Source organism: Delphinapterus leucas, chromosome 9 (assembly GCF_059928025.1).
Source record: "Delphinapterus leucas isolate spDelLeu-1000000601 "Yukka" chromosome 9, BTC_Dleu_Yukka2, whole genome shotgun sequence".
In the NCBI taxonomy this organism is placed as follows: domain Eukaryota; kingdom Metazoa; phylum Chordata; class Mammalia; order Artiodactyla; family Monodontidae; genus Delphinapterus; species Delphinapterus leucas.
Window position 1 is genome coordinate 1,304,078 of NC_143137.1, and position 24,972 is coordinate 1,329,049.

Below are 24,972 nucleotides of genomic sequence, written 5' to 3' on the forward strand. Positions count from 1 at the left end.
CAGGAAACACCCGTGTCCCCAGGTGCAAGAAGTGGACCTGGATCTCCTGCTGGTCGAACATTCGCAGCCACTCCAGGCTCACCACGTTGGCCAGGCCCTGCCGGAACGCCAGGCAGTGCTGGCGGATCTGCCTGTTCAGCCGATAGTCGGCCACCAGGTGGATGTACGCAATCCGGTTGGCACTGCTCACCGGGATATCTTTTCCACCGAATTTTAGTTCAACCACCTGTGAATATTAAAATAAGAGTCAAAAACTTCTCAAAGTATAGGGTAAAACAAGAGTAAGAACAACTGTTTCAAGGGAACTTGACTGTGTTGCTCTGTACACGACAATCTTAGTGAAAAACCAGCACATGTGGCCTCACAGATGGAAGAGTCCTCTGATGGGACCCTCCAAAGCTTGGCATCTTATTCTGTCTTTAAGATCATTAACCACCCCGGCTTCCTCCAAAGTACCAAGGAATGATGCTACAATGTAATCATGGCAATTCCATTAGAAAAATAATAATGAGAAATCACACAGGGCAATAAAAAATTAATTAAATAAAAAAGAAATCACAAAGTGCAAATATATGAACCGAATGATCAGCACGAGTCAGAAGGGATTCATTTTGGAGAAAACGCAGCTTAAGGAATTAAGGTTGTAGTAAAATGAGTATTCTTACTTGCACATATAGGTAGCATATATTTCTCTGTTTCCATATTACTACCATAAAGTACTTTGAATATGATATAAAGGGTAGTGGTAATCACTAGAAATAACTCCATTTCTCATGTATCTGCAAGCATTAGAAAGAACTTCTTTATCACTGTGTAACGACACTCAGAAAATCGCAGGGTCAGGAACCCCTGGGAAGCATCCCTGGAGCGTTGGGGGGAATGAGCCGCAGCGGGGATGGGGAGCCCGGACTCGGGTGCCCCGCACCTCACTTCACTGTGTGCCACAGAGGAGTCACCCGGCCCTGAACTCTGTGACACGGTGACACTTGCTTTGTCCATCCTGGAATTGTGACTATGTAAACTCACATAAGCAAAGCTGACTAGACAAAACTCCACAGACAGCTACAAATATGTAAGCCTAATTTACCAGAGTAGACTTCAGAATCCTCGTTTACTAGTGCTTAAACAAAAGAAATGCATTCTCAATGCGTGTGGATGAGGTAATGTATGCCAAGTATAAAGAAATATAAATACATCCGAAATAGTGAACAAAGACATTCCAGAGTGGAGGAGTTATTCAGTAAGGGGACTGCTGCCAGTGGAAACTGGGTAACATTCAAAACAGGCTCAATACGCCTAGTGAGTAGAGGGCAAACTTGGGGGGTAAAAGCAGAGGAATGCTTGGATTATGGGCCATGGGAAAATGACTGATACCCTCCCCCCCCCCGTGATTTCCTTCACAGCCTTTAGGCTCTTGGTAGTTATTATATTCCAAGTGCAACAAAGACACCCCCTCCCTCTGGGTGATGCCATTTTACCCCAATTGTTTTATCACTTTACAGAAAGGGCTATTTTAAGATCTGGTGATGGCTTTACTTAAATTATCCTCTGTCTGATGGTTACACAACCATCTAGTGCTATCAAAGCTGTGCAGCTGTATCAGATGACGCTTCACTGCTCACTAATTCGCGTTCTCAGGGCTGGAACCGCCAGGTCCGAGGAGGGGCTCTGGGGCGAGGCCGCGCTGTCTCTTGTGCCGCTCTCCCGACAGGCCTCCTGTCACCCGAGCCACAGGAGCTGCGGTTCTGTTTCCACAGCTAAGACACCACCCCGCTTCCTTTAAGTGGATTAAAAGCAGATAATAAATGATGATGTACTGTGTGATCTGGAAGAAAAAGGACCCGTGAAGGTATCGTTTAAAGAGCTTCCAAGCCCCCGTTACCTGAGTAATCAGACAGCACTGACATTTCTAGTAACTTTAAAGTGGTTACGCTGGTAATTTAAGTTCCTCTCTCAGGCTACACCTAAAAAGCTATGTATGTTTAAATCACGTCAAATCTGTCCTCAGAGTTCCATTTTGAGGGGCATATTTAAATCTTTAAACATGGAATCTTTAAAGCAAGAGCTCTCCTCTCTGCCGCCCTGGACGTCTACACCTTACGGCCCTTGGGAGTGCACAGGCACCGCACCCTCTGCCCCGCCCCGCCCCGCAGCCGTCACTCACGCACAGGGGCTCATTTCATCCTCACGGCAGCTCATCCCCATCTGAAGATGAGCACGGGGTCTGTGACTCGCCCAAGGTCACACAGCAAAGCAGCATAACCGGGGCTTTAGCCAGGCTCTCAGGACTCAGGCTCAGTGCTCGTCTACAGAACAGATGTTTATGGGCCATCTTAAACCCGGAGCACTGTCCTCGAGGGAGACAGGTGCATAAAGTAGTCGTCTAAAACTTCAGGCTCACTTCTGAGTAGGCTACCAAGCAGCCACACTGCTTACACGAAAGAAGAAACTGGAGAGCAACGCCATTATTTTAAAAGGGAAGATCCATTAACATAACCTGCCAACACAATGAAGCATTTGCATATTACATATCTTTAAATCGTGATGTTTTATAAACCTACACCTGTATATGAGAACTAGGTTTTTACGTATATTTCTACAGAAATCCATACGATCTCTCCCCAAATTAGGTACTTTACCAGTGACTTTAATTTTTCCAATTAGACTCTTTAGTATAATTATCCTTACGCATTATCATCTATAATCTCTCTACTCAGTGGGAATTTCTATGAATAATTGGAACATCCCGACTTCACACTTTTGCTTTGAACAGATTCCAGTATTATCAGTGGCGCTTTAATGGAACTCTTACATATGCGACATCTCACCATTACCGTCTATTTCAGAAGGAAAATGGGAAATACCCCCATTAGCAAAGGCCTAGGCGACGGCCCCAAAGCTTTTATTTCGTTTCTTCTAAGTCGTGCCACTAGGTGGAGCGAGGCAACAGCAGCATCACTGTCTGCATGTCGACATTTCCTTCGGACAATAATAAATCCCATCTCTAAAAAACATCTCAGTTTTGCAGTGCTGAAATTTCAGCTCTATGAGATGGAAGAAGAGGTCAAAACAAAACAAGCAAATGAAATCTGGTTCTCAGCCCCTCATCCTTTTATCTTACAGCATTGATGCCAGTTCTCAAAGATGCCTAGACGACCAAGCAGGAGGAAGGAGGAGGTCTCAGGAAGCATTATTTCCTTTATTCCTGTTTAGGATTTAGTCACCTATTTCTGAAACAGGTAGCTTTTTTTTTTTTTTTTGCGGTACGCGGGCCTCTCACTGCTGTGGCCTCTCCCGTTGCGGAGCACAGGCTCCGGATGCGCAGGCTCAGCGGCCATGGCTCACGGGCCCAGCTGCTCCGCAGCATGTGGGATCTTCCCGGACCGGGGCACGAACCCGTGGTCCCCTGCATCAGCAGGCGGACTCTCAACCACCGCGCCACCAGGGAAGCCCTTGTGTACGCTTTTTGCTTCAGTTTTGGAAGACATCACGATGGAGAATAAACCACAGAACAGTTCTGTAGTCAAGGGGGGAAGCCAATGAAAAGATACTAAATCTCTTAGTTTTCCTGAGGGACTCTCGGTACTACAGCGTAGCGCTGTGTACTATATGTACCACCACAGTGAAACGGCACTTCACACCCGCTAGGAGGGCTATTATTTAAAAAACAGAGAGAAAAGGAAGCGGAAAATAACAAGTGCAGACAAGTATGTGGAAAAATCGGAACCCTTGTGCACTGCTGGCAGGAATGTAAAATCATGTGAAAACAGTACAGCGGGTCCTCAAAAAGTTAAACACAGAACTGCCATATGACCCAACAATTCCACTTTTAGGTATACACCCAAAATAACTGAAAACAGGGACCCCAAAAGATATTTATACAGCAACAGCCACGGCATCATTGTTCACGATAGCTGAAACAACTGTAATGTCCATCAACAGATGGCTAAACAAACGTGACACATCTAACAACAGCACGTTCATCAGTCTGGAAGAGAAGAAACTCTGGAATGTCCTGCCTGCCCCCCCCCCCTCGTCCGACTCAAATAAAATCTACTTAGTCCAAGACACTGATCCACAGAACGTAATTTTACAAATGAAAATTACGGTCAAACTGCTCTCGTTAAGAACTTTTCTCACTGCTTAACCGAACTGTGGTTTCTCTGAATTCTGGAACCACCTGACCCAGAGAATACCCAGGACCCGCCCTGACTCACAGAACCAGAACCTCAGCTTCCGCTGACAGGAGGCTCAAGTGTCTTATTATTAGTTTTCCTACTAGCTCTGAAACGCACCTGGTAGGCTCTCTTACCCCGAAACACCCCCAAATCAGCTAAATGAAACACCGGCTCTCTTCCTGAGCGTACGTTTAGCCTTCCTAAAGCCCAAGGCCCTAAAAGGTTCTCCATGGACGACAGGATAAAGCCCAGACTTCTTGGCTCTGTCTACCTACTCTCCCCCAAGCCTGTGAAACTTCAGCCACTTCCAAATCCATCTGTTTACCTACCTGGTGACCCCTCATCACCCACCCAGAGCCTCTTCCGGGCAGCCCTCCCTGATCTACTTGGATGGGAGCAATCCTTCTGAGCTACTACTAAACTACAGATCTCACAACGCAGATCATATCTGCCTCCAGTTAGAATGAGGGTGCGCTTACAGTTAAAGGCAACCTCCCCCACACAGCCCACTGGCTGGCGTACAGAGTGCCACCAACCCCTCCTGAACAATGAAGGAGGGAAGAACAGGCATGGAGGCAAGCAGGCGACACCACAGGAAACACTCGAAGCCCCGTCGATCCAGACGGGGTCAGCGCTGCGCCACAGGGCTCAGTCACCCATGGGGTCAGTGTGCGGTCCACGCGGCCTGGACTGGACACTACGGACCTGCTGGACACACAGATACTTCTAAGCTGGCAAAGCCGACAACCTTGGAAAGCCTGGACTAGAAACCGAGGAGTAACAGAAGCTTAGAGAAGCAAGTACAAAGTTCAAAGATAACAATACTTTCATAGTTAAAGTCCAACTACTAGATTCAGAAAAGATTATCAATCTACGTAAGAACAGCAGAAAAGATGCATCTCTCCTGCGAAAGAGACAACTTCTATGAAAACCAAACATAAGTCAGAAAAGCACGGTTGGTTACTCTTTTTTTTAAGAGTTGGAATGTTTTTAATCTGACTGAAAATATAAATATACATGTAGTAAGACAATATTAAAGTTTCAAATAGACATCAGGTCACAACTACTCTTAAACATTTGATTTTTATTCTATCGTTTCTCCTAGTATGTTAGTGTATCTCATTAACATATTACATGACCATCACAATCCATCCTCATTAGAATGTTAAATGAAACTGTAACATAATATAGTTATATTTTATGTACACAGTTCACTTAAACTCTTACCAAATAAAGCGTTCATATTAAATGGCAGAACGGAGAAAAGACTTCCGAAAATGGGAATACTGGTGATGGAGTATAACTAATAGGAAAAGAGAAATTAATTGATACGGAGAAATATAAAGCGAAAATGCTACATGGAACTGTTTTAATCAGGGAGAGAAAATTATGTTTTATCCTTCAGTTAGTCAAAATTGCTCTACAATCTTAAATCTTAACCTTTAGGGTCACTCATTATCTTCCTTATTTTACCCAGAATTAACTGGATATTATTATTTGCACAAGGCAGCAAGAGGCACTTAAAAGTAACCGGAAACACAAAGACCCAATCAGCATTATAGTAACAGTTGGTTACTTCAAAAATCCAATGAGATATTAACAAATATGACTTCCAAAGTGCTCAAACAATCCGATTTGCCTGTGTGCATCTTTTAAAGGTCTGCAGACTGTGGGATCACGTGCGCGCGTGTTCAAGTAGACAGAATTGTATGATGACCCCCACGCCCACCTCCACCACCAGCTTCAGCAAGCTCCACCTCGCGGCCAATCTAGGCCACCTGTGCCTTCACCTACTGGCCCGGTTCTCATGACATCCGAAGCAAATCCTGGGTGTTAAATCGTTCAGTACGTATGGTGTACATGACTGTTCATAGCAGTATTACTCCTAAGAGCCAAAAAGTGGAAATAACCCGAACGCTTATCAGCTGGTCAAGGATACGTGCTACATCCACATATACATCATCATATACATCAGTTGGCCAGAAAAGAGAGTGAAGTACACCTGCAGCACCCAGTGAACGAAGCTAGGCACCAGAGGCCACACACCCTAAGGTTCCAGGTGTGAAAAACACCCAGAAGAGACAAGTGCACAGCGACAGGAAGTGGGCCAGTGCTCGCCTAGACTGAGGACGGGCAGGACATGCTGCTGGGCACACGGTGTCTCCGTGGTGGTAACAGTGTCCTAAATGTGGATGCTGGAGCTGGTCGTACTAACCCACCTTGTACAGGCTACAGGGCGGAATTCATGGTACACGGATCGTATCTCAAGAAAGCAGCTATTCAAAACCTTAGCTTGACTCTCTAGTATGTTATTTACTTTTCTCAAGGATAAAAATAACAGGAGCACGCAGGCGGACAGTGAAGGTCTGCGACCCGCGTTAAGAGCTGCCGAGGGCCACTCGGCTGGATGAGGACAAAGGAGCACTGCCTGCCCCTGAGGCTCCAGAAGTGAGGCGAGAGGCAAGGTTAGCTCACAGCCACGCGAGTGACCGTCACAGGAGGACGGCTGCTGTGCCTGGCAGCCTGGCACCACGAGGGGTGGCGAGGGCCGCACTCACCACCAGAACTCCCCCAGCTCTGCTCTTAGCCCCGGGACTCTTCCAAGGAAGATGCGCACAAGCTCATACCGCAGAACGCAAACGTCTCTGCACACCAGAGCCCCGACTCACCTGTGCCTCTCCAAGGTCGTTGTTCACCACAGTGAAGTTCAACCCCAGCTCCTCCACGTCACCTTCGTAGCTCTTGAGAAACAGCAAATTCTTATACACTTCGGGGTCTAAGGACGCCAGGTGGTGGATGTCCACGTCCGCGCTGGTTCCAAGCAGCTTGGACAGGAAAAAGCCAGCGAAGGGCAATTCCACCAGCATATTTTCGTAGAGTGCCTTCAAATGAGAACAAAGACCACTGATTAGCATTTCATAAGAACTCTGTTTTCATACTTCCTAAAAATGAGAAAACGTATGTCCAATTTGATATTTAACAGAATCCTAAGATAGCAGACGACTGATTCTCCTCCATGAGGAGGATGGTGGAAGCTAGTATTTGGTGAGCGTTTCCCACGTGCCAGGCCATAGTTTAAGCATTCAATGCATACATTCACTACGTAGAAACTTCTAGAACAGACTACCAAAGAATTTTGGGGCTGAAATGCCAATGGGAATTTTTAAGAGCCACAGCCTTCATGCTGCAAGAGCCTGCCAGGTGCTTTCTGTGAAGTGTTTTGCAGGTGCATCAGTCTCCTAGGGCTGCTGTAACAAAGCATCACAGACTGGGTGGCTTCAAACAACAGAAACTTATCGTCTCCCAGTCTGAAGGCCTGAAATCAGGGTGGCAGCAGGGCCACGCTCTCTGGGCGGGCGCTAGGGGAGGGTCCTTCCTGCCTCTTCCAGCTCCGGCGCTGCCGGCACCTTGCTGGGCCCTGGCCTGTTGCTGTGCCCCTCCAGCCTCTGCCTCTGGACGTGCTGGTCTCCCCTTGTGTGTGTCCCTCTCCTTTCTCTTATGAAGACGCCAGTCACTGGATTCTGGGACCCACTCTACCCAATACGACCTCACCTGAGCTTGCCTACATATGCAAAGACCCATCTTTCCGAATGTCGCATCACAGGTACAGGGTATTAGGAGTTGAGCACATCTTTGGGGGGGGGGGTCACAATTCCACCCACAACGACAGGCCAGACCACGTCGGTGGCCACCCCTCCACTCTGCCCTTTAGCACAAAAGGAGCACAATGTGTGCCAAGGTTGGGTTTCAGGTAATTTCCAATGTCAAGAAATCTTCTTCTTTAGATTTTTTTTTCACCATCAAATGGGGGGAAAAAAAAGCATTCTTAGCTTGGTGACCATACAAACATAGGTGGCAGGCTACAGGCCCACAGGCTGTAGTTTGCCAACACATAGTGTAAAATGAAGAGATCGGGCCTTAGAACTCGGGAGATTTGCCCAGTATTGAGTAAGTAGGCAGCAAAACTGGTGTCAAAACCCAGATTCCCTGATGCCCAGATCAGTGTTTTCCCTGTAAGTTACTGTCTACCTTTACGTCTAAGGATGGCAATGTGTAATGACTTTTGCAACTATTTATATTAAGGTATAATTTACATAAAGTGAAATGTACAACACGCCAGTACTTGCTCACAGCTGTGTAACGACCGTTCAGATCACAACAGAGAACATTTACACCCCCTCCCCAAACCTAGCGCCCCCTCAGTCCTCAGTCAACACCCTCCCTCCCTCAGGCTAACCCTCACTCTACTGTCACCACAGATAAGTTTCGCCAGTTCTGGAGCTTCATAATTGGGGCTATACAGTATGTGTTCTTTCATATCTGTCTTCTCACAACATACTGTTTTTGAGATTCACCTATGTTACTGTTGTTAACAGCTCTACCTAGTCACATGACGATGGACATGTGAGTGGTCTCCAGTCTCGGCTACGATTGCAGAGCTGCTGTATCAGTCACTGGCCTGCCTTTCTGTGGGTCTGTGCTCTGATTTCTCCTTATTATATACCTGAGCAGGCTGGGTGACAGTGGAAGTACTGGAGCACAAGGAAGGTTTAACTATATTAGACACTGACATGCTGTCTTCCAAAACACAATTTCTTTTCGCCATGACCAGCAATGCAGGAAGGTTCTAACTGGTCTACATTCTCACCAATTATCAGTACTGTCACTCTTAAGGTTTAGTTATTCCGGTTGGTGCAACGGGGTAATCTAATCTCATTGTGGTTTTAAATTACATTTCCCTGATGACCAGTGTGGATTACACTAAGTGTTAGTATTACTATATTAATCTCCAGAGATTCTCCAGCAAAAGAGGGTAGGAAATACAATTATATAAAGTTTTCCAACATAATGTCAGGGTTCACCTGGCACGATAAATATCCCTATGGCCTGAGGCTGTAAAATGCAACAAGGAATCAGAAATGTGCTGTCAAGTTTTCAGAAGCATTATTATTTTATTGTAGCAGATGACTCAGAAGCCCCAACAAATCTTTCTTGTCAAAAATGTTCTAATGAAAATAGTTACCGCTTATCGAATGCTTGCTACGTAACAGGCGTTCTGCCAAGCAGGCAGCATCAGTGACCGCATTTCCATTTGGCCCCTGGAAAATCCGACTGACTGTAAGGTAAGTGATTCTTACATGCAAGTCAAGGGTAAATCTGGATTTCCCCCACAAAGGCCATTTTTGTTACCATACATCTAATCTGCAAAGACACGGATCCTCTGAGACGCTCCCATGACTGTAGTCACCCCCGCTCTCAGGGGAGAAGGGGTGTCAGTCCCTCGCTTGGTAAATGCAGAGCTGGAAGCGTCGCCTTGAGCACGGGGGATCATGGACCTTTCTCTGTTTGCAGGGCAGTCTGTGACCCCAGAAGGACAGACAGGGTGTGAGGGTTGGACTAACTCTGCCTTAGCGACCCCTACCATCAGCTATGCCGTGTGACACACTCAGATCTTCTTTACACCACTGTGTGAGGATTCAGTGCTATGATGCTATGCATGCAACTAAAATAAAGCAAAATTTAATCTAAGGGGTGATCTCTCAGCCATGAAATTAACTTCAGAAGTCACTCTTCCAAGAGGCCACCCACCTGGCCACACCCACACACGCTAAAGGCTAAGCACAGGGTTTAGTGAGACAGACCTGTGTGACGTAACTAATGCCAGAGTGAGCTGGCACTGCCCCTCCCACCTTCCCCACATTAAAGATGGCAGCCTTGTGCCACTGTGCACCGTGGGAGGGACCCTTCCATAGTCACAGCTTCCAGCACTACTGCACTACTGAACCCTCTATCTCAGGGGTCCCCAACCCCCAGGCTGCGGACTGGTACCGGTCTGGGGCCTGTTAGGAACCGGGCCGCACAGCAGGAGGTGAGTGGCGCGCGGGCGAGCGAGCGAAGCTTCACCTGCCGCTCCCCACGTCGCTCACATTATTGCCTGAACCATATCCTCCTCCCCGCTGCCCCATGGAAAAACTGTCTTCCTCGAAACTGGTCCCTAGCGCCAAAAAGGTTGAGGACCGCTGCTCTATCTCATACTCGGGTGGCAGTCTATAATCACTGACCCTTACGCACTCATATGCATGCTTCCCCCTTTCCCCCTAAACGTCCAGAGAAAGCTCAGATACCCCCCGAGACCCACATTTTAAACTCTCACCCACTAATATGACTGGAGGAAACTAGAAAACAGCTATGAAACATCCTCCCAGAAGTAAACACCCAGAGTGCACTGGCTTCGGTTCAGAAGCCACTGGCCGGCACCATGAGCCACACTCCCGAGGGACGTCACCGCGTCACCACGTCTCAGGAGGCCAGGCTCCCCATCTTCCCCCAGTGGAGACCACAGATGCTCTGTGCCAGGGAAACTGGACTGTTATGTCCCCGTGCTTTTATTTGATTTGAAGACTAATGATTACCCAATTAATTTTGAAAGGATGGCATAAAAGGACTTCTTAATTAGAGAATGAGTAATAAAACGGCAACTGGTACTTAAGTCATCCACTGATAATGTAAAGAGTGAGCTGTTTGGAGAAGCCACGGTTTGCTTCAAGTTAAGAATGGCCGATACTATTAACCTGAAGCACTTATAAACCCCATTACTTCTAAATGAATGATGCCTTCAGAGCCAAGGAGAGCATTCTGCAGAAGACGACGTGATTGATCCCAGGTGTTGAAGAAAAGCCTCATTTGTACAGTGGACTGTAAAGTAAACTCAAGGTGTAAATCATCTGATGTTCAATACATAAGGTCATTGTTTGCCATTTCTGCATTAGTAACAATAAACCTGTGAAGTTTGTTAAATCTATCAGAGCTACCTGAATTTTAAACAGAAATTCCACTGTGACTCATAAAATGTAAATGCATAGGTATAATTTTTTACACGAGGCAGGTTTAAACCTTTAGAGCATTTAATATACAAGCACTAATAAATGATAGCACTAAAAACTATGATTGCATCAGCTAAATGGGTTATAAATTAAATTTCCATAATGTATGCAACTGAGATACAAATGTAAGCATAAATCAAGTTATTTTCTAAACACAGGTTAATTATACAACTTCAAAAACTGCCAATTTTTTATGCAAAATAATCCACTTAGCGTTTTTCATACTGGCCTTAATTCTCAGTCAGCTGCACCACACTTGTTCCTAGAAGCATATCAATAACTACTTGTCATGAGAAAATAGCAATAGGTATATTGAAAAAAACCCTATGACGCATTTTTCAACTGTCTGTCCTTTATGAGTGTTTATAGCTAGAAATTGTGCCAAAATGATTTGAAATAAAAAGGATTAATTATGGTAGAAGCCTTTTAATATAAGTAAGTGCAGTCGCAATGCAATCAATGCAAATCATGGCCCTACCGGGAGAGTCAATGTGAGCCGCATCTCAGGCCGTTTGTTTGTGGCCAAATAACTTCAGTAATTTACTACATTAAGAATCAATAAAAAAAAAATAATGCTTTTCAAATGCATCTCCATCAATCTTCAGGTAGTTCTAAAGTGAACATTTATAACTTAATCTAAAAACTATATCAGAGATGTCTTGTTTTAAAGCCACTCTAATTGAGCAAGGAGATAATTTTAATTATTTCAGATCGTGCTAGCCTTGGAGTTTGAAAAATAAAAGGTATGTAAAATAAGAATGTAAGCTGATAGCAGTATGCTATTTAATTTAGTAGCTAGGCTTCAGAATTAATAACTGAGAGTTGAAAAACATGGTCTCTGGGGCTACTATTGATTTTTATGATAAGCTCCTGCAGGGCAGGAAACACATCTGATCTTCAGTGCAAGTCTACATACAACATACAGTGCCTAGTCATTTAGCAGATTTATTAAGTGCCAACTGTGTGCTAGGGACCGCTGATCTGTAGGATGGAATTCTGCATCCATGAACTTGTTTGCAAAAAACCATTTATTCTCTTTTGAGACATTTCAGGTTATGCAAAACTAAGTGTATGGGGCTTCATTTCAAACCCTTCCGCACCGCTTACTCCTGTACCCCTCTGTCCACACCGCTGCCTGACCCTCAGAGACACAGCACACGTTGCGTGTCGGGTCTCACCTGCGCCATTGCCACCCAGGGGGACGAGGCGTCCCACCAGCCCTGGAAGCGAAGGAGAGGTTTTTACTTGTTCATGGCAACTGATAACCCTCACGGGGGGTTTGACAGCTTTATTTTCAAAAACAGCTCTTTCACTCCTGAAATCCTGCGAGGATGCTAGACGGGTAGGGGAAGAGAGTTCACGCCTCAATCCTGTTTTCCTCACTGGGTATCCAGAAACCCACCCACGGTGTGACAGTGACTCTGTCCAGCGACTGCCGCCCCCCAGGCCCCTCCCCCCAGCTCAGGCTCCACAGAGGCTGCTCTGCTCCTCCCACTGGGCCCACCAGAAGGTCTCCAGACGATAAAGCATTCACGTCTCCACAGCCAAAGTGACAAAACCCAAACTCCCATTTCTACCCACAAGAAGTAAACATTGGGACTTCCCTGGCGGTCCAGTGGTTAAGACTCTGCGCTTCCACTGCAGGAGGCACGGGTTCGATCCCTGGTCGGGGAACTAGAGTCCAGTATGCCGCACGGCGCGGCCAAAAGAAAAAAAGAAGTAAATATCTGGGAGTTCTAGAGCAGCTGTTATATTCCTGCTCCTGGAAAGACACTCGTTAAGGTACCCCATACAACCAAGAACTTTTCTCCGTAATTAAAAGAAAACATTTTGCACGTTTAAAAATTCTACTTTCACCAGCAGGATAATAAAATATTAGACTTTTGAACTGTGAGGATCCTGGTGTCCCTCAAGGGTAGGAGGCGTCACTGCCAGGTACTGAGGACCCTTGCTAACTAACGAGGGTGATGATATCTGTGACATGCCCCACCCACGAACCCACCTCACACTGACCTCCCCCTCCCCTAACGCCTCTGACATTAAGGCTCTACCAAACTACCATATTACAGCACTACTTTTTGGTAACAGCTTTGCTGAGATATAATTCACATACCGGACGATTCACCCATTTAAAGCGAACCATCCAGTGGTTCAGATATTCACAGAGTTGCGCAACCATCACCACGATTGGTTTTTGAACATTTCACACCCCCAGCCGCGGGCAGTCAAGGGTCTGGCTTTCCGTCTCTCAGAGTCCCTAGGCGTCCCGAGCGGGGACGCGCCCGTCTGGGCACCAGGCTGTGCACTGCCGCCCACGAGCCCTGCCAGCTCAGCCTTGCTCCAAAGTACCGACCCGACCCGACCCGACCCTCCCTCCCTCCCTCCCCGCCGCCAGGGCAGCAGCTCTGCCTCCTTCCCCTTGAAGCCACTGCTCACGTCTCCCTCCGGCAGCCACCCCTTAGAAGACTGGGGGTCGCTGCCTGCCGGCCTCCCTCCCCAGCCCCTCCCCAGCTGTGGGAGAGGCTGCAGCCCAGCCCCCCAAGTGGAAAGCGCCCCCCACCCAGGGCAAAAGCACGCAGGCACCCCCCTGGCCGGCGACCCTGGTGGTCCGGCTGCCACCCATCCCCGCGAGATGCCCTACAACCTCCGCGACTTTCCGGGCGCGGCCGGCAGGCCCCCGGGCCCCTGCGGGTTGCAGTTTGGGCTGTGCAGTATCGCGCTGCTATAAACACTCCAGCTCGTGTGTTTTGCCGAATATACGCACTATTTCTGTAGGGATACAGGCTCCAGGACACCATAAGGTAGGTACTTCTGGAAGACACTGCTCCCATTTTCTCGACCCGTGTGCAGAGGCTCTGGCCTCCACCACTCCAGGAAAGCTGCTTGTCCACACTGCTGGCAGAAATGGTCACCTCTCGGTCCTTATCTACCTGACCTACGGGTAGCACCTGACCCGACGTGTCATTCTCTCTCCCTTGAAACAGTCTTCATTTGGCTTCCAGATAAACCCTTCCAAAAGAACACTTTCCTGGTTTTCTCCTGACCTTTCTAGCTGCTTCTTCTGAACTTGCGTTGCTAAATTCTCCTTCACTCCCTGAACTCTAAATCTTGGAAAGGCCTTTTCTGTAGCCACAAGCACTCCTGGGTGACATCACCCAGTCCTTGGGTTCCCGCTGCCACTTGGGCTACTTCTTTTTATTTATTTGTTTATTTTTGGCCGTGTTACGTCTGTTGCTGCGCACAGGCTTTCTCTAGTTGCAGCGCGCGGGCTTCAGTAGTTGTGGCACACGGGCTTAGCTGCTCCGCGGCAGGTGGGATCTTCCTGAACCAGGGCTCGAACCCGTGTCCCCTGCATTGGCAGGTGGATTCTTAACCACCACGCCACCAGGGAAGCCCTGGGCTACTTCTAACAGCAGAGGCCAGGAGGCCTGTTAAACATAACTCTTATGCTATCGCTCCTCTGCTCAGATCCCTGCTGCTGGAACCAGGACTCCCAGCCTGGTCTGTCTCACTCACGGAGAACACCAACCTACTGCTATCTCCCAAACAAAGTTATCCCAATTTTAGAAACAAGAGCAGCAATACACATCTTCACTTGGCTACCTTTTCATAAAGGAAATTTACTCATTTTAAGTGTTTAGAAGGATTTAAATGGGCCGAATTTATTTTTAGATAATTATTGCCCTTATTGCACAAATAAAGGCAGGGAAAGACATGCAATACACCTTACGCAGCACCAGCAAGAGTCTGTGTTCCTAATTTTCCTGGTGAGAATCTAACATGGCTTAGAAAAAGGAAAATGGCCCCAGTGTTAATACTGACCCATGTTAAACTAGTGTTTGGGAGTGCTTAAAAAAATATGAGAAGGGATATCTCAATAGTAAGCAAGATCTACTTTATGTGGGAGCAGAAAGAATTTTGGTGAGTATCTCAGAATGGCTAAAACTACAATAATATTTTTGGTACTGGAATCAACTGAATTCTGGAATACACCTGCCATTTTTACTGTAAACTATTTTAATTTCATGTTTAATTTTTTTTGTTTTTTTTTTTTGCGGTACGCGGGCCTCTCACTGTTGTGGCCTCTCCCGTTGTGGAGCACAGGCTCCGGACGCGCAGGCTCAGCGGCCATGGCTCATGGGCCCAGCCGCTCCGCGGCATGTGGGATCCTCCTGGACCGGGGCAGGAACCCGCGTCCCCTGCATCGGCAGGCAGACCCTCAACCACTGTGCCACCAGGGAAGCCCTCATGTTTAATTTTGAAGAAATAAACTTATATAGAAAACTATAACCTTAACTAGCAAAAAGAAGAATCATCTCCAGATTTGGGAGTGCTTTGTTTTTAATGGAAAAGAATACAAATTCTGATTAGAATGCTGTAAAAGCAGGTACAATTCTCAGAAGGGATAAGGTTCAAACAAAATAATCATTTGTAAATTATAAGTTGTTCATATTTATAAATTATGATCTTTGATTTTTCTGTTTCCAAAAAAAGCTGAAGGTCAACAAGAGCAAACTCGTGATGAATCGTCCCCTGTGGTTAACTGGGAGATTCAGAGAAAGCTTGCTTCTGAAATTTGCTGATATCAAAGGAAAAAAGTCTTAACATTGTTTGGAAGACCTGCGCTAAGCACAGAATGCTCAACTATTTACTGAACGTTATGTTTAAGAAGATCTAAGGGGAAGATATATTAACTTTAGGCTCAGAGCGCTCAGTCTGATGACAATCGGATGCTAACCCTTAATGAGTCTGAGAGTTCAAAACAAGATATTATAAAAGAGAAGCTTTGCCATTTAAGGACCAAAGTAACTTAAATGACTACTACTCACCCCAATCAACAGTTTTAAAGCCTCTGCAAATCTGTGAGCATTTTATAAAAGGGCTCTAATGAATAGAAAAATAAATTCTCCCAGCTCTCAAAAATCTCAGGATAAACTTAACTGCCAATATTATACTCTATGATACAGTAAGTGCTGAATTCTACTCAATACAAAATTATAAACTATGCTGAAGTTTCACCATCTGCTAATTAAAAATTTGAAATATATGATCAAGATATTATCAAATAATTTGATTTACAGGCATTCTGTTTCAATTAAATCAATACTCTGAAGCAAGAAAAAAAGAGCTAGTTCCAAATAGAGTTCAAATACGATGAAAGATTTCCTTCAATAAATATTCTGAACTTAATCATCTTAAATGGACGTAGGTGCTTCTAACTGTTAAAAAAAAAAAGTTCAAGATGACATTACCGCATCCTTGAGCTGTTTATTTATTCCCTGTCTAGAGCCTGGTTTACAGGCGATAAAATGCAATCACAACCCACACCAAAGCAGGAAGCATCTGCTAATGGAACTTTTAATGGAGAAGTGACCAGTGACATGAGGTAATTCTTCCTATGTAGGAGTGCTCCTGGAGACCTCTCTGCACTTCATCACAGTAAACAATCACTAACATATGCATTAAAGAAAATTTAAATACATTATGACCCAATAAATATCATAATCAATCAATATACAATTTTCTTCTCTTAAAGATTTAATGTTCAGATACCACACTATTAGTGCTATACTATTACACTCACTTAGATCTGGACAATTTTTAACATGTTGGTACAAAGTTTAACCATTTGTGATCAGATACGTTTTAGAAACCCTGCTCCCTTAGGAATTTCCATGCAGAAAATTATATGAGTAAAATCCTTAAAGTGAGGAACTAAATTAAGTACGATCCTCAAATAACTATAGTTTTGTTACTGGTTTTGTCTAAACTTCATTATTTTAAAGAGCTTTGAGATAGAATTTATACAAACTTCATTTTTAGGAGAAAGGTTTAGATGCCAAATTTTTCTCCCTGGAATCTGGTTTAAAGAGGTAACATATTCCAGGGCTTCCCTGGTGGCGCAGTGGTTATTCATCCACCTGCCAATGCAGGGGACACGGGTTCGAGCTCTGGTCTGGGAAGATACCACATGTCGCGAAGCAACTAAGCCCGTGCGCCACAACTACTGAGCCTGTGCTCTAGAGCCCACGAGCCACAACTACTGAAGCCCGCGTGCCCAGAGCCCGTGCTCTGCAACAAGAGAAGCCACCACGATGAGAAGCCCGAGCACCGCAACGAAGAGTAGCCCCTGCTAGCCGCAGCTAGAGAAAAGCCTGCGCGCAGCTACAGAGACCCAATGCAGCCAAAAATAAATAAATAAAATTAAAAAAAAGAAAATATTCCAGAGTACAGCAGTAAGAGCGATCTGTTATCCCCTCTGAACCTACAGCACCTTCCAAGACTGTGTCGTCAGGACAATTCTCAATGCGAGCAGCACGTCACTGACCAGCGACGCACAGAGCTACCAGTGAGCCAGAAAGCTTCCACGAGCCAGGATCATCTAGTACTTATCCTGCCTCTACATGAATCAAGGTTGGACAATTCATACACTCAGGAAGGAAAAATAATATAGAACTGCAATAAGATTTAATTTATGCAAATAAAATTACTCTGTTGTCTGTCACTGCACTGTATAAGAACCACTGAATTTAGGGAGTATTTCAGGTTAGGCTATCAAAATAAAGGCTCACCTTCACAGAAAGAACGATAGCTCATCCTTTCAAAGATTTTCGTGCAATGAGTTATGAAACTGACATCCTTGGGAGGGAGCTGAGACTGAGTCGAAAGGGACCACTGACAGGGACAGATACTATCTCCCTGAGAACTGACACCAAGGACAGCACACAGCTCCAGGTGGGAGAGATACATTATGCCTTAAAATGAATTAAGGCGAGAAAATGATCTGTTTGAAATTTATGCTAAGGAATCTAACATCAGGTCAATGTCCGAAATTTGTCACTGAAATAAGGGGAGCCTGAAGAAAACATACTGTTAAAATGGTGAGGTCAAGCTGAAGCCCATTACTAAAGTTGAAGAACACTTAAAGTCTGTATTATTAAAATAGCGACATTTGGAATCTGAACAAATAAATAATAACTGGGCCTATAATGATGCATCTCAAAGAGATACAAATAAAGGAGCATGATTTTTATATCCAGGACATACCGATTCTCACTACCCCGCTGCTTTGTTAGGCCTGGGGTTCCATTACCATTTGTCATTAACACACACACACACACACACACACAACACAAAACTTACTACAGAGCTACAGTAATCAAAACAGTGTCACACTAGCATAAAGCTAGACATAGAGATCAATGAAATAGAATCAAGAGTTCAGAAATAAACCCTTACATTTGTGGTCAGCTGACTCTCAACAAGAGTGCCAGGACAGTCTTTTCAACAAATGGTGCTGGGACAGCTGGACATCCATACGAAAAAGAATATAGAGGAACCTCCTAACTCACACCATCTACAGAAATAAACTCAAAGCAGCCGCATAGCACAGGGAGATCAGCTCAGTGCTTTGTGACCACCTAGAGGGGTGGACAGGGAGGGTGGGAGGGAGGGAGACGCAAGAGGGAAGAGATATGGGAACATATGTATAACAGATTCACTTTGTTATAAAGCAGAAACTAACACACCATTGTAAAGCAATTATGCTCCAATAAAGATGTTAAAAAAAAAAAAGAATCAAAGACATAAATATAAGAGCTAAAACTACAAAACTCTTAGAAGAACATTCAGATATATATTTTTGTGACCTTGGATTAGGCAATGGTTTCTTAGATAAGGCAACAAAAGAAAAACAAAATTAAAAACTTTTGTGCTTCTAAGGAGAACATCAAGAAAATGAAAGACAACCCAAAGAAAAGGAGATAATATCTGCAGACCACGTACCTAATAAGGGAACTTGAAACTAGAATATATAAAGGACTTAATAAAAGGCAAACAACTCAATTTAAGAAATGGGCCTGAATAGACATTTCTCCACAGAAGACAAGAAGCACACGAAAAGATGTTCAACATCATTAATCATCAGGGAAATGCAAATCAAAACCATAATGACACACCACTTCACACCCACCGGGACGGGTGTTACAAAAAAGACAGACAATAGTAAGTGTTGGCAAGGATGTGGAGAAAATGGAACTCGCATACATTGCTGGTGGGATTGTAAAAGGGTGTGGACATTTTGATATAGTCACCATATGACCCAACACTTCCACTCCTAGGTATGTATTTCTCTTGGCAAGAGAAATGAAAATATACTGTCCATGAATGTCCACAGCAGCATTACTCATAATAGCCAATAGTAGAAACAACCCAACAATCCATCAAATGACGAACTGATAAACTACAGTACATATTCACAGGATGGAACATTATTCAGACAAAGAAGGAGTGAAGTACTGATATATGCTACAACATGGAGGAGCCTTGAAAACATTACGCTAAGGCAAAGAAATCAGTCACAAAAGGCCACATATTGTGTGATTCCATTTATATGAAATGTCCAGAACACGCAAATCACAGAGACAGGAAGTAGGTTAGTGGTGGCCCAGGGTTGATAGGACTGGAGCAGAATGGGGAACAACTGCTAATGAACATGGGGTTTCCTTTTTTAGGATTTGTTCTGAAATTACAGTGGAGATGGCTGTGCAACTCAGTGAATGTACTAAAGCCCACCGAATTGTACTCTTTAAAAGGCTGAACTTTATGGAATGTGAATTGTACTTCAAAAAAACTGTTACTTCAAAATAAGTCACAAGAGCATCACCTACTTTGCAGGCATCAATTTTTAATTAAGGTGCTTCTCCAATGGGCAACTCCATACTCTAAGCTTCGAGGGAAGGCCTGTTTAATATAATACGCACCACAGAGACCAGAACTACAAATAAAGGAATTTAATTGTAAAGTTGAAAATGATTAAAGTTCTGATTCATTTTTACAGAAAATGATTACGTAGCAACATTAGTCTCTTACTTACTTATTCAAAGACGGTAAAGCTGCTGAGTAATCAGCCCTGGACACTGAGCTCTGAGCGTGGCTCGCACTCAGCCTGCTGCTGGCTCAGCGTCACCGCCCTGAGCAGAGATGTGCCCCTCGTAGCCCCACCTTCCTGACCTCCCAGCTGCCTTCAGCACGTTGCTCACCCCTCCTCCTTGGTACACTTTCTTCCCTACTGAGACTCCACCTCCTTGGGCCCTCCTCCCCATGTGCTCACTCTGCACAGTCTCTCCAGACACCACAGTGCAGCCCTGCGTCAGCCGGGCGCTCACCAGTGGCTGCCCCCTCTCACCTCGTCTAGCAGAGATGGCCCCTGGCCCTCCACCCGCCCCAGGGCTGCTCAACGCCGCAGCCACGAGCCACAGTGGCTGCTGACACCCAAGCTGATGAGAACGACGACATCACAAGGAGATTCCCTGCACCAGCCGCAGGGCAGCCAGACAACATCTGCGCCATCGCAGCAAGCTCCTGCAGAGGGTGCAGCTCTGGGTCACACCTGCTCATCAGCTCTTCGCTGTGCCTCTCCCAGGATTCCAGGCCAACCCCGTCTGGCTCTTTACCCACGGACACCTCACCGAAGACTGCTACCCTATCTTTGAACGCCGACCAAACCATCCAGCCATTCTTCTCTGGAACTTGTGCTTTCTCTAGAGATCCTCTCTCTCCTTCCCTCGGGAGCCAAGCCGGCTGAAAAGGCCACCGACACTCTTTCCACCTGTAACCCTTCCATTTCCTTTACCTCACCCCAAAGCAAACTCATGTCTATCGTGCCACCCCACTAAAGACATCACCAACGACTACCCCCCTCATGTCCACCAGCTGAGGGATGGTTACATTAAATGTGGTTATACCCTACAACAGAATATTAACTGGCAATAAAAGGAATGAAGTACTGACACATGGCACAACTTGAGTGATCCCTGAAAACATGCTAAGTGACAGAAGCCAATCACAAAAGGCCACATATGTTATGATTCAATTTATAGGAAATGTGCAGAATAAGGACACAAATAAGAGACAAACGGTACCTTAATAGATTAATTAATAGTAGAATAAGAAACAAAAAGTAGATTAGTGTTTGCCTAGGTCTTGGGGGTGGGAAGGGAGGAGTAACTGTTAATGGATACAGGTGATGAAAATGTTCTAAATCTGTAGTGATAGCCGTACAAATCTGTGAATGCACCGAAACCGCTGAACTGTACTTTTTTAAATGGGTGAAATGCATGGTTTGAGAATTCTATCTCAATAAAACGTTACAAGGAAGAAACACCCAGAAAACAAAAACTTGCTGATAAATCCAGTGGTCACGTTTCAGTCCTCAGCTGACCTGACCTCACAGCATGACGCTAGGTGATCAGGGCACCGTCACTCAGGACCGGGTTGCTGTCCTCGTCTCTAAAAGCCATTCTCCGCATGGGTTCCACAGGGTCTCCCTAAAAATGTACAAAGTCTGTCACCTCAGCCATTTGCTGAACACAGTGGTTCTGCACGGCCCACGGGATGAAGAGCCAACTTGTCATCACGGGACACACCGGCCCTTTATGGTCTGGTTGTCGGCTGGCCCCCCGGCAGGGCCGGCAAACCTGTCCTGGAAAGGGCCCAGCAGCACGTACTTCAGCACTGCTCAGCTCTGCCCCCGGGGAAAGCAGCCACAGACAATATGGAAATGATATTCCAGTGAAGCCTTTTTTTCAAAAAAGAGAAGACGAACAAACAATAAAATAGGCGGGTGGACTTGCTCAGGGGCCGCAGTGTGCCGCCCTTAGTTTCAGGCTGCCGCCTCTGGTCACTCCTTCGACTTTCAGAGGCCGTACTGATTACAGCCCTTGTGTTACAGCCCAGCCCGTCTCTAAAAATGTGCTGGATAGTAAATATTAAATATCAGGCGTTCCTACTCTACTACTGCAAACAGGGGAAATAAAAATGCATTCCTAGACGATCCAAAAACCCTAACAAATTCCCCCAAAATACCACGAAAAATGTTTACCTATCTGTATAACAACACACCCAGGTTCCTGGGCAACATAAAGCATGAACTTCATTTATTATCAATCTCAGTAGTTAGTGGCCACGGTGTGTGCACTGTGCACGATACTTTACAGAACCAGGGAGAAGTTACATCTTCCTTCTATACTGCAAGAAACATCCCAGTATGAAGAGAAACGGGAACTAACTTGAGGAAGGGATCTTCTGAACTGGGCCCGGTGCCTGGCAGAAGTGGGTGCTGGGAGCCAGGAAGGGGGCAGAAGACATCTCCTCACCCTGACGAGGCGGGCTGGCCAGGAGGCCCGAGGCTGGACCGCAGCACTCACACGATCCTCCCACCTCCACCCGCTAAACACTGCAATGGGCTGCTGACTCAGACGGTGGACTTGGGATAAAACTTTTTGTCTGTCGTGACCGTGAGTACTTGGTAGTTAGTTTGAGTACCGGGGAATCCCTGCGCACGTCCCCAAACACACCATGCTCTGTAAGTTACGACTGGTGGAATGAATTCATTCATTCATTCATTCAAAAACCAAGAATCATTCATTTTCAATTTCCTATGGGAATAACCAGATGATTTTTCCACCTCACTTGCAACAGCTGGGCATAAGTTTCAATTACTGATTTTAGTGGGATACTTGCCAGCCACATCCTGTTAGGATTAGTAACTATCAACACTATTTAAGTGCAAAGAAGCAAACAAAATAACCTTATATGTAAACGTTTCCGTAACTTAAAATGCTAGTAATCAATTAAAAAGAAAAAGAAGAAGAATCCCTTTCTTGGGGGACTGGGCCCGAGCTGTGGGGAAGAGCCCCTCCCAACGTAACTGGAGCCCCACCTCCTACGCCCCGCCTATGCAGCCCACAAGCTATGCCACGGTCTGAACGTCTGCGTTTCCCCCAAACCCCACACACTGTGATGGCGTCAGGAGGTGGGGCCCCTGGTGCTTAGGGCACGAGGGTGGAGCCCTCGTGAATGGAATTGGAGCCCTTGCAAAGAAGCCCCACGGAGCTCCCTCGCCCCCTTCTGCCATGCAAAGACCCACGGAGCAGGCACCAGCTCTGAACCAGGAAAGGGGCCTCCACCAGATAAAACCACGTGGTGCCGTGATCTCAGACGCCAGGCTCCAGAACTGTGAGAGGTCAATTTCTGTTGTCTGTAAGCCACCCAGTCTGTGGGATCTTGTTACAGCAGCCTGAACAGACTAAGGCCAGCACTGCTCTAGTTCAACAGTAAGTGGGACTGGCCTCGGTGGGTACCTTCGTCCTGCTCTGACTCTAATGGGAAGGTGTGCTTTGAAAGTTTCACCATTAACTAGGAAGTTTCCACTACGTTATATAACTAAATTTTCCTTTCATTTACTATAAAGGGTAAGGTGTGTTTGTATAGATGGTGTATACCATCAGATGTAACTTTCTGGTTACTACAGCATTACCGTAATATCCTTAAGTGGCCAATTTTCAAGAATCTGCATACAACATATGTAACACAAACTACACTGAGTAACTATGGCCTTCCACCTCACAGCACTTTGAAAATTTTATAGAACCTTAAAAGAATCACTTTTAACACTGATTATCAACAAGAGCAACTGTGAAAAGACAAAATATTTACAGTACTCATACCTATGCTAGCAGATAAACAGAATTTTATGTGTATAAACAGAATTTTATATCATGCTTCCCATGTTTTCTACACTCTATCAATAATTTTTAAATGTACGTAACTGTGTATGAAATGTATAATGCTATAAAGCAGTTATTATGTAAGAAAACACGATTCAGGGGTTCATCAAAACTACTTAAGCAATTCTGAATAAAGACCTTCAATGAAACAGGCGGTAACCACACAGAAGCACCGAATTTCCTCACCCCGTGGTCTGAGATCCGTTTTGACATAAAGTTTACTTTACCTTTCCAAGCATCCTGCCCAGGAAGTAGTAATGTCTGGCAAAGGACTCCCCCACAAGCATCTGGGCAGCTGGGTTGGGGTACAGCAGCCCTTCGTTAGTGGTCTTAAAGAAGCCCTGGTTGGGGTTAAACCCCGACTTCAGTAGTTCATTTAGAAACTCTCTGAAAATACCACCACCGTCAATGCCAGCTTCGTCCAGGCCATGTGCATTGAGTAAGTGCACACGGATCCGCTTTTTCAAATCAGGCTCTGTTAAAAGAGGGGGGATGGGGCAAGGAGAAAATATTTTTTTAAAAAGCAATAAAATAAGCTGGTATTACAGGAAGTTAGGTAAGGGGAGCAAGAATATTAAAAATATTTTAATGCAAGACTTAAAAAAAAAATCAACATTAAAAAGAGACAATGAGACAGAAAAAAAAAATCAACATTAAAAAGAGACAATGAGACAGACTGACCAGTATTTCCCTCAGAGCCCACAATGGGAAGAAGAGAGACGTTCCTTTGCACTGATACTGACAGACCAAGAATGGAGTGAGGCGGGGGAGGTGTGTTTGGCAGAAAGTACAGTTATCCCACATATGCTAAAGGATGTAACAAACTCAAATACCAGGAAGAGGGGAATGGAATTGAGGACCTAAGGATAATACTGGAACAGAAAACTATCACCAAGAAAGGCAAAAAGATAAACGAACAAAGCAGATGTCAACGAAGTTAACATTACAAAGACCCTTGGAAAGAGGCGCAGGACACGAGTCAGAACACCAGAAGCTACATCAGTTAAAACGATGTTTGGCTGAAAAATGGGGGAAATTTTTGGTTACATAATGTGCCACAATATGCAATTTTTAAGTTGCCTAAGTCTGCCTGACATGTGAGGGGCATTTCCACACAGGTCCTCATAAGGACAGCACTGAATAGTAGGGATGCCAGGCCCCGGACTTGACTCACTTGCAATGAATACAATAGCCTCCGACACAGGCTTCAGGGCACAGGCCCCAAATATGGGCCAGTAGACGTGATTCTACCACAAGTCAAAACCAGGGGCTCCCTGGCTTAATCAGAGAACAGGTCTGACAAAGTAACTGACACGTCCTTCACCGTTTCCCACCAATGTC

At 45.4% G+C, this 24,972-nt stretch overlaps 1 protein-coding gene across 5 annotated transcripts in view; it reads right to left on the minus strand.

Moving 5' to 3' along the window:
• UBE3C (ubiquitin protein ligase E3C) overlaps positions 1-24,972 on the minus strand; it is a 121,427-nt gene that overhangs the window by 16,591 nt on the left and 79,864 nt on the right. For 3 of the 5 annotated variants that reach the window (XM_022576519.3, XM_022576511.3, XM_022576527.3), the window contains exons 18-20: positions 23,859-24,106; positions 6,848-7,060; positions 38-226 (exon numbers count right to left, since the gene is read on the minus strand). In XM_022576519.3, coding sequence (XP_022432227.2) covers positions 38-226; positions 6,848-7,060; positions 23,859-24,106 — 650 coding nt within the window. The remainder of the gene's footprint in view (positions 1-37; positions 227-6,847; positions 7,061-23,858; positions 24,107-24,972) is intronic. The other 2 variants (XM_089917107.1, XM_089917108.1) reach the window with 2 other exon arrangements.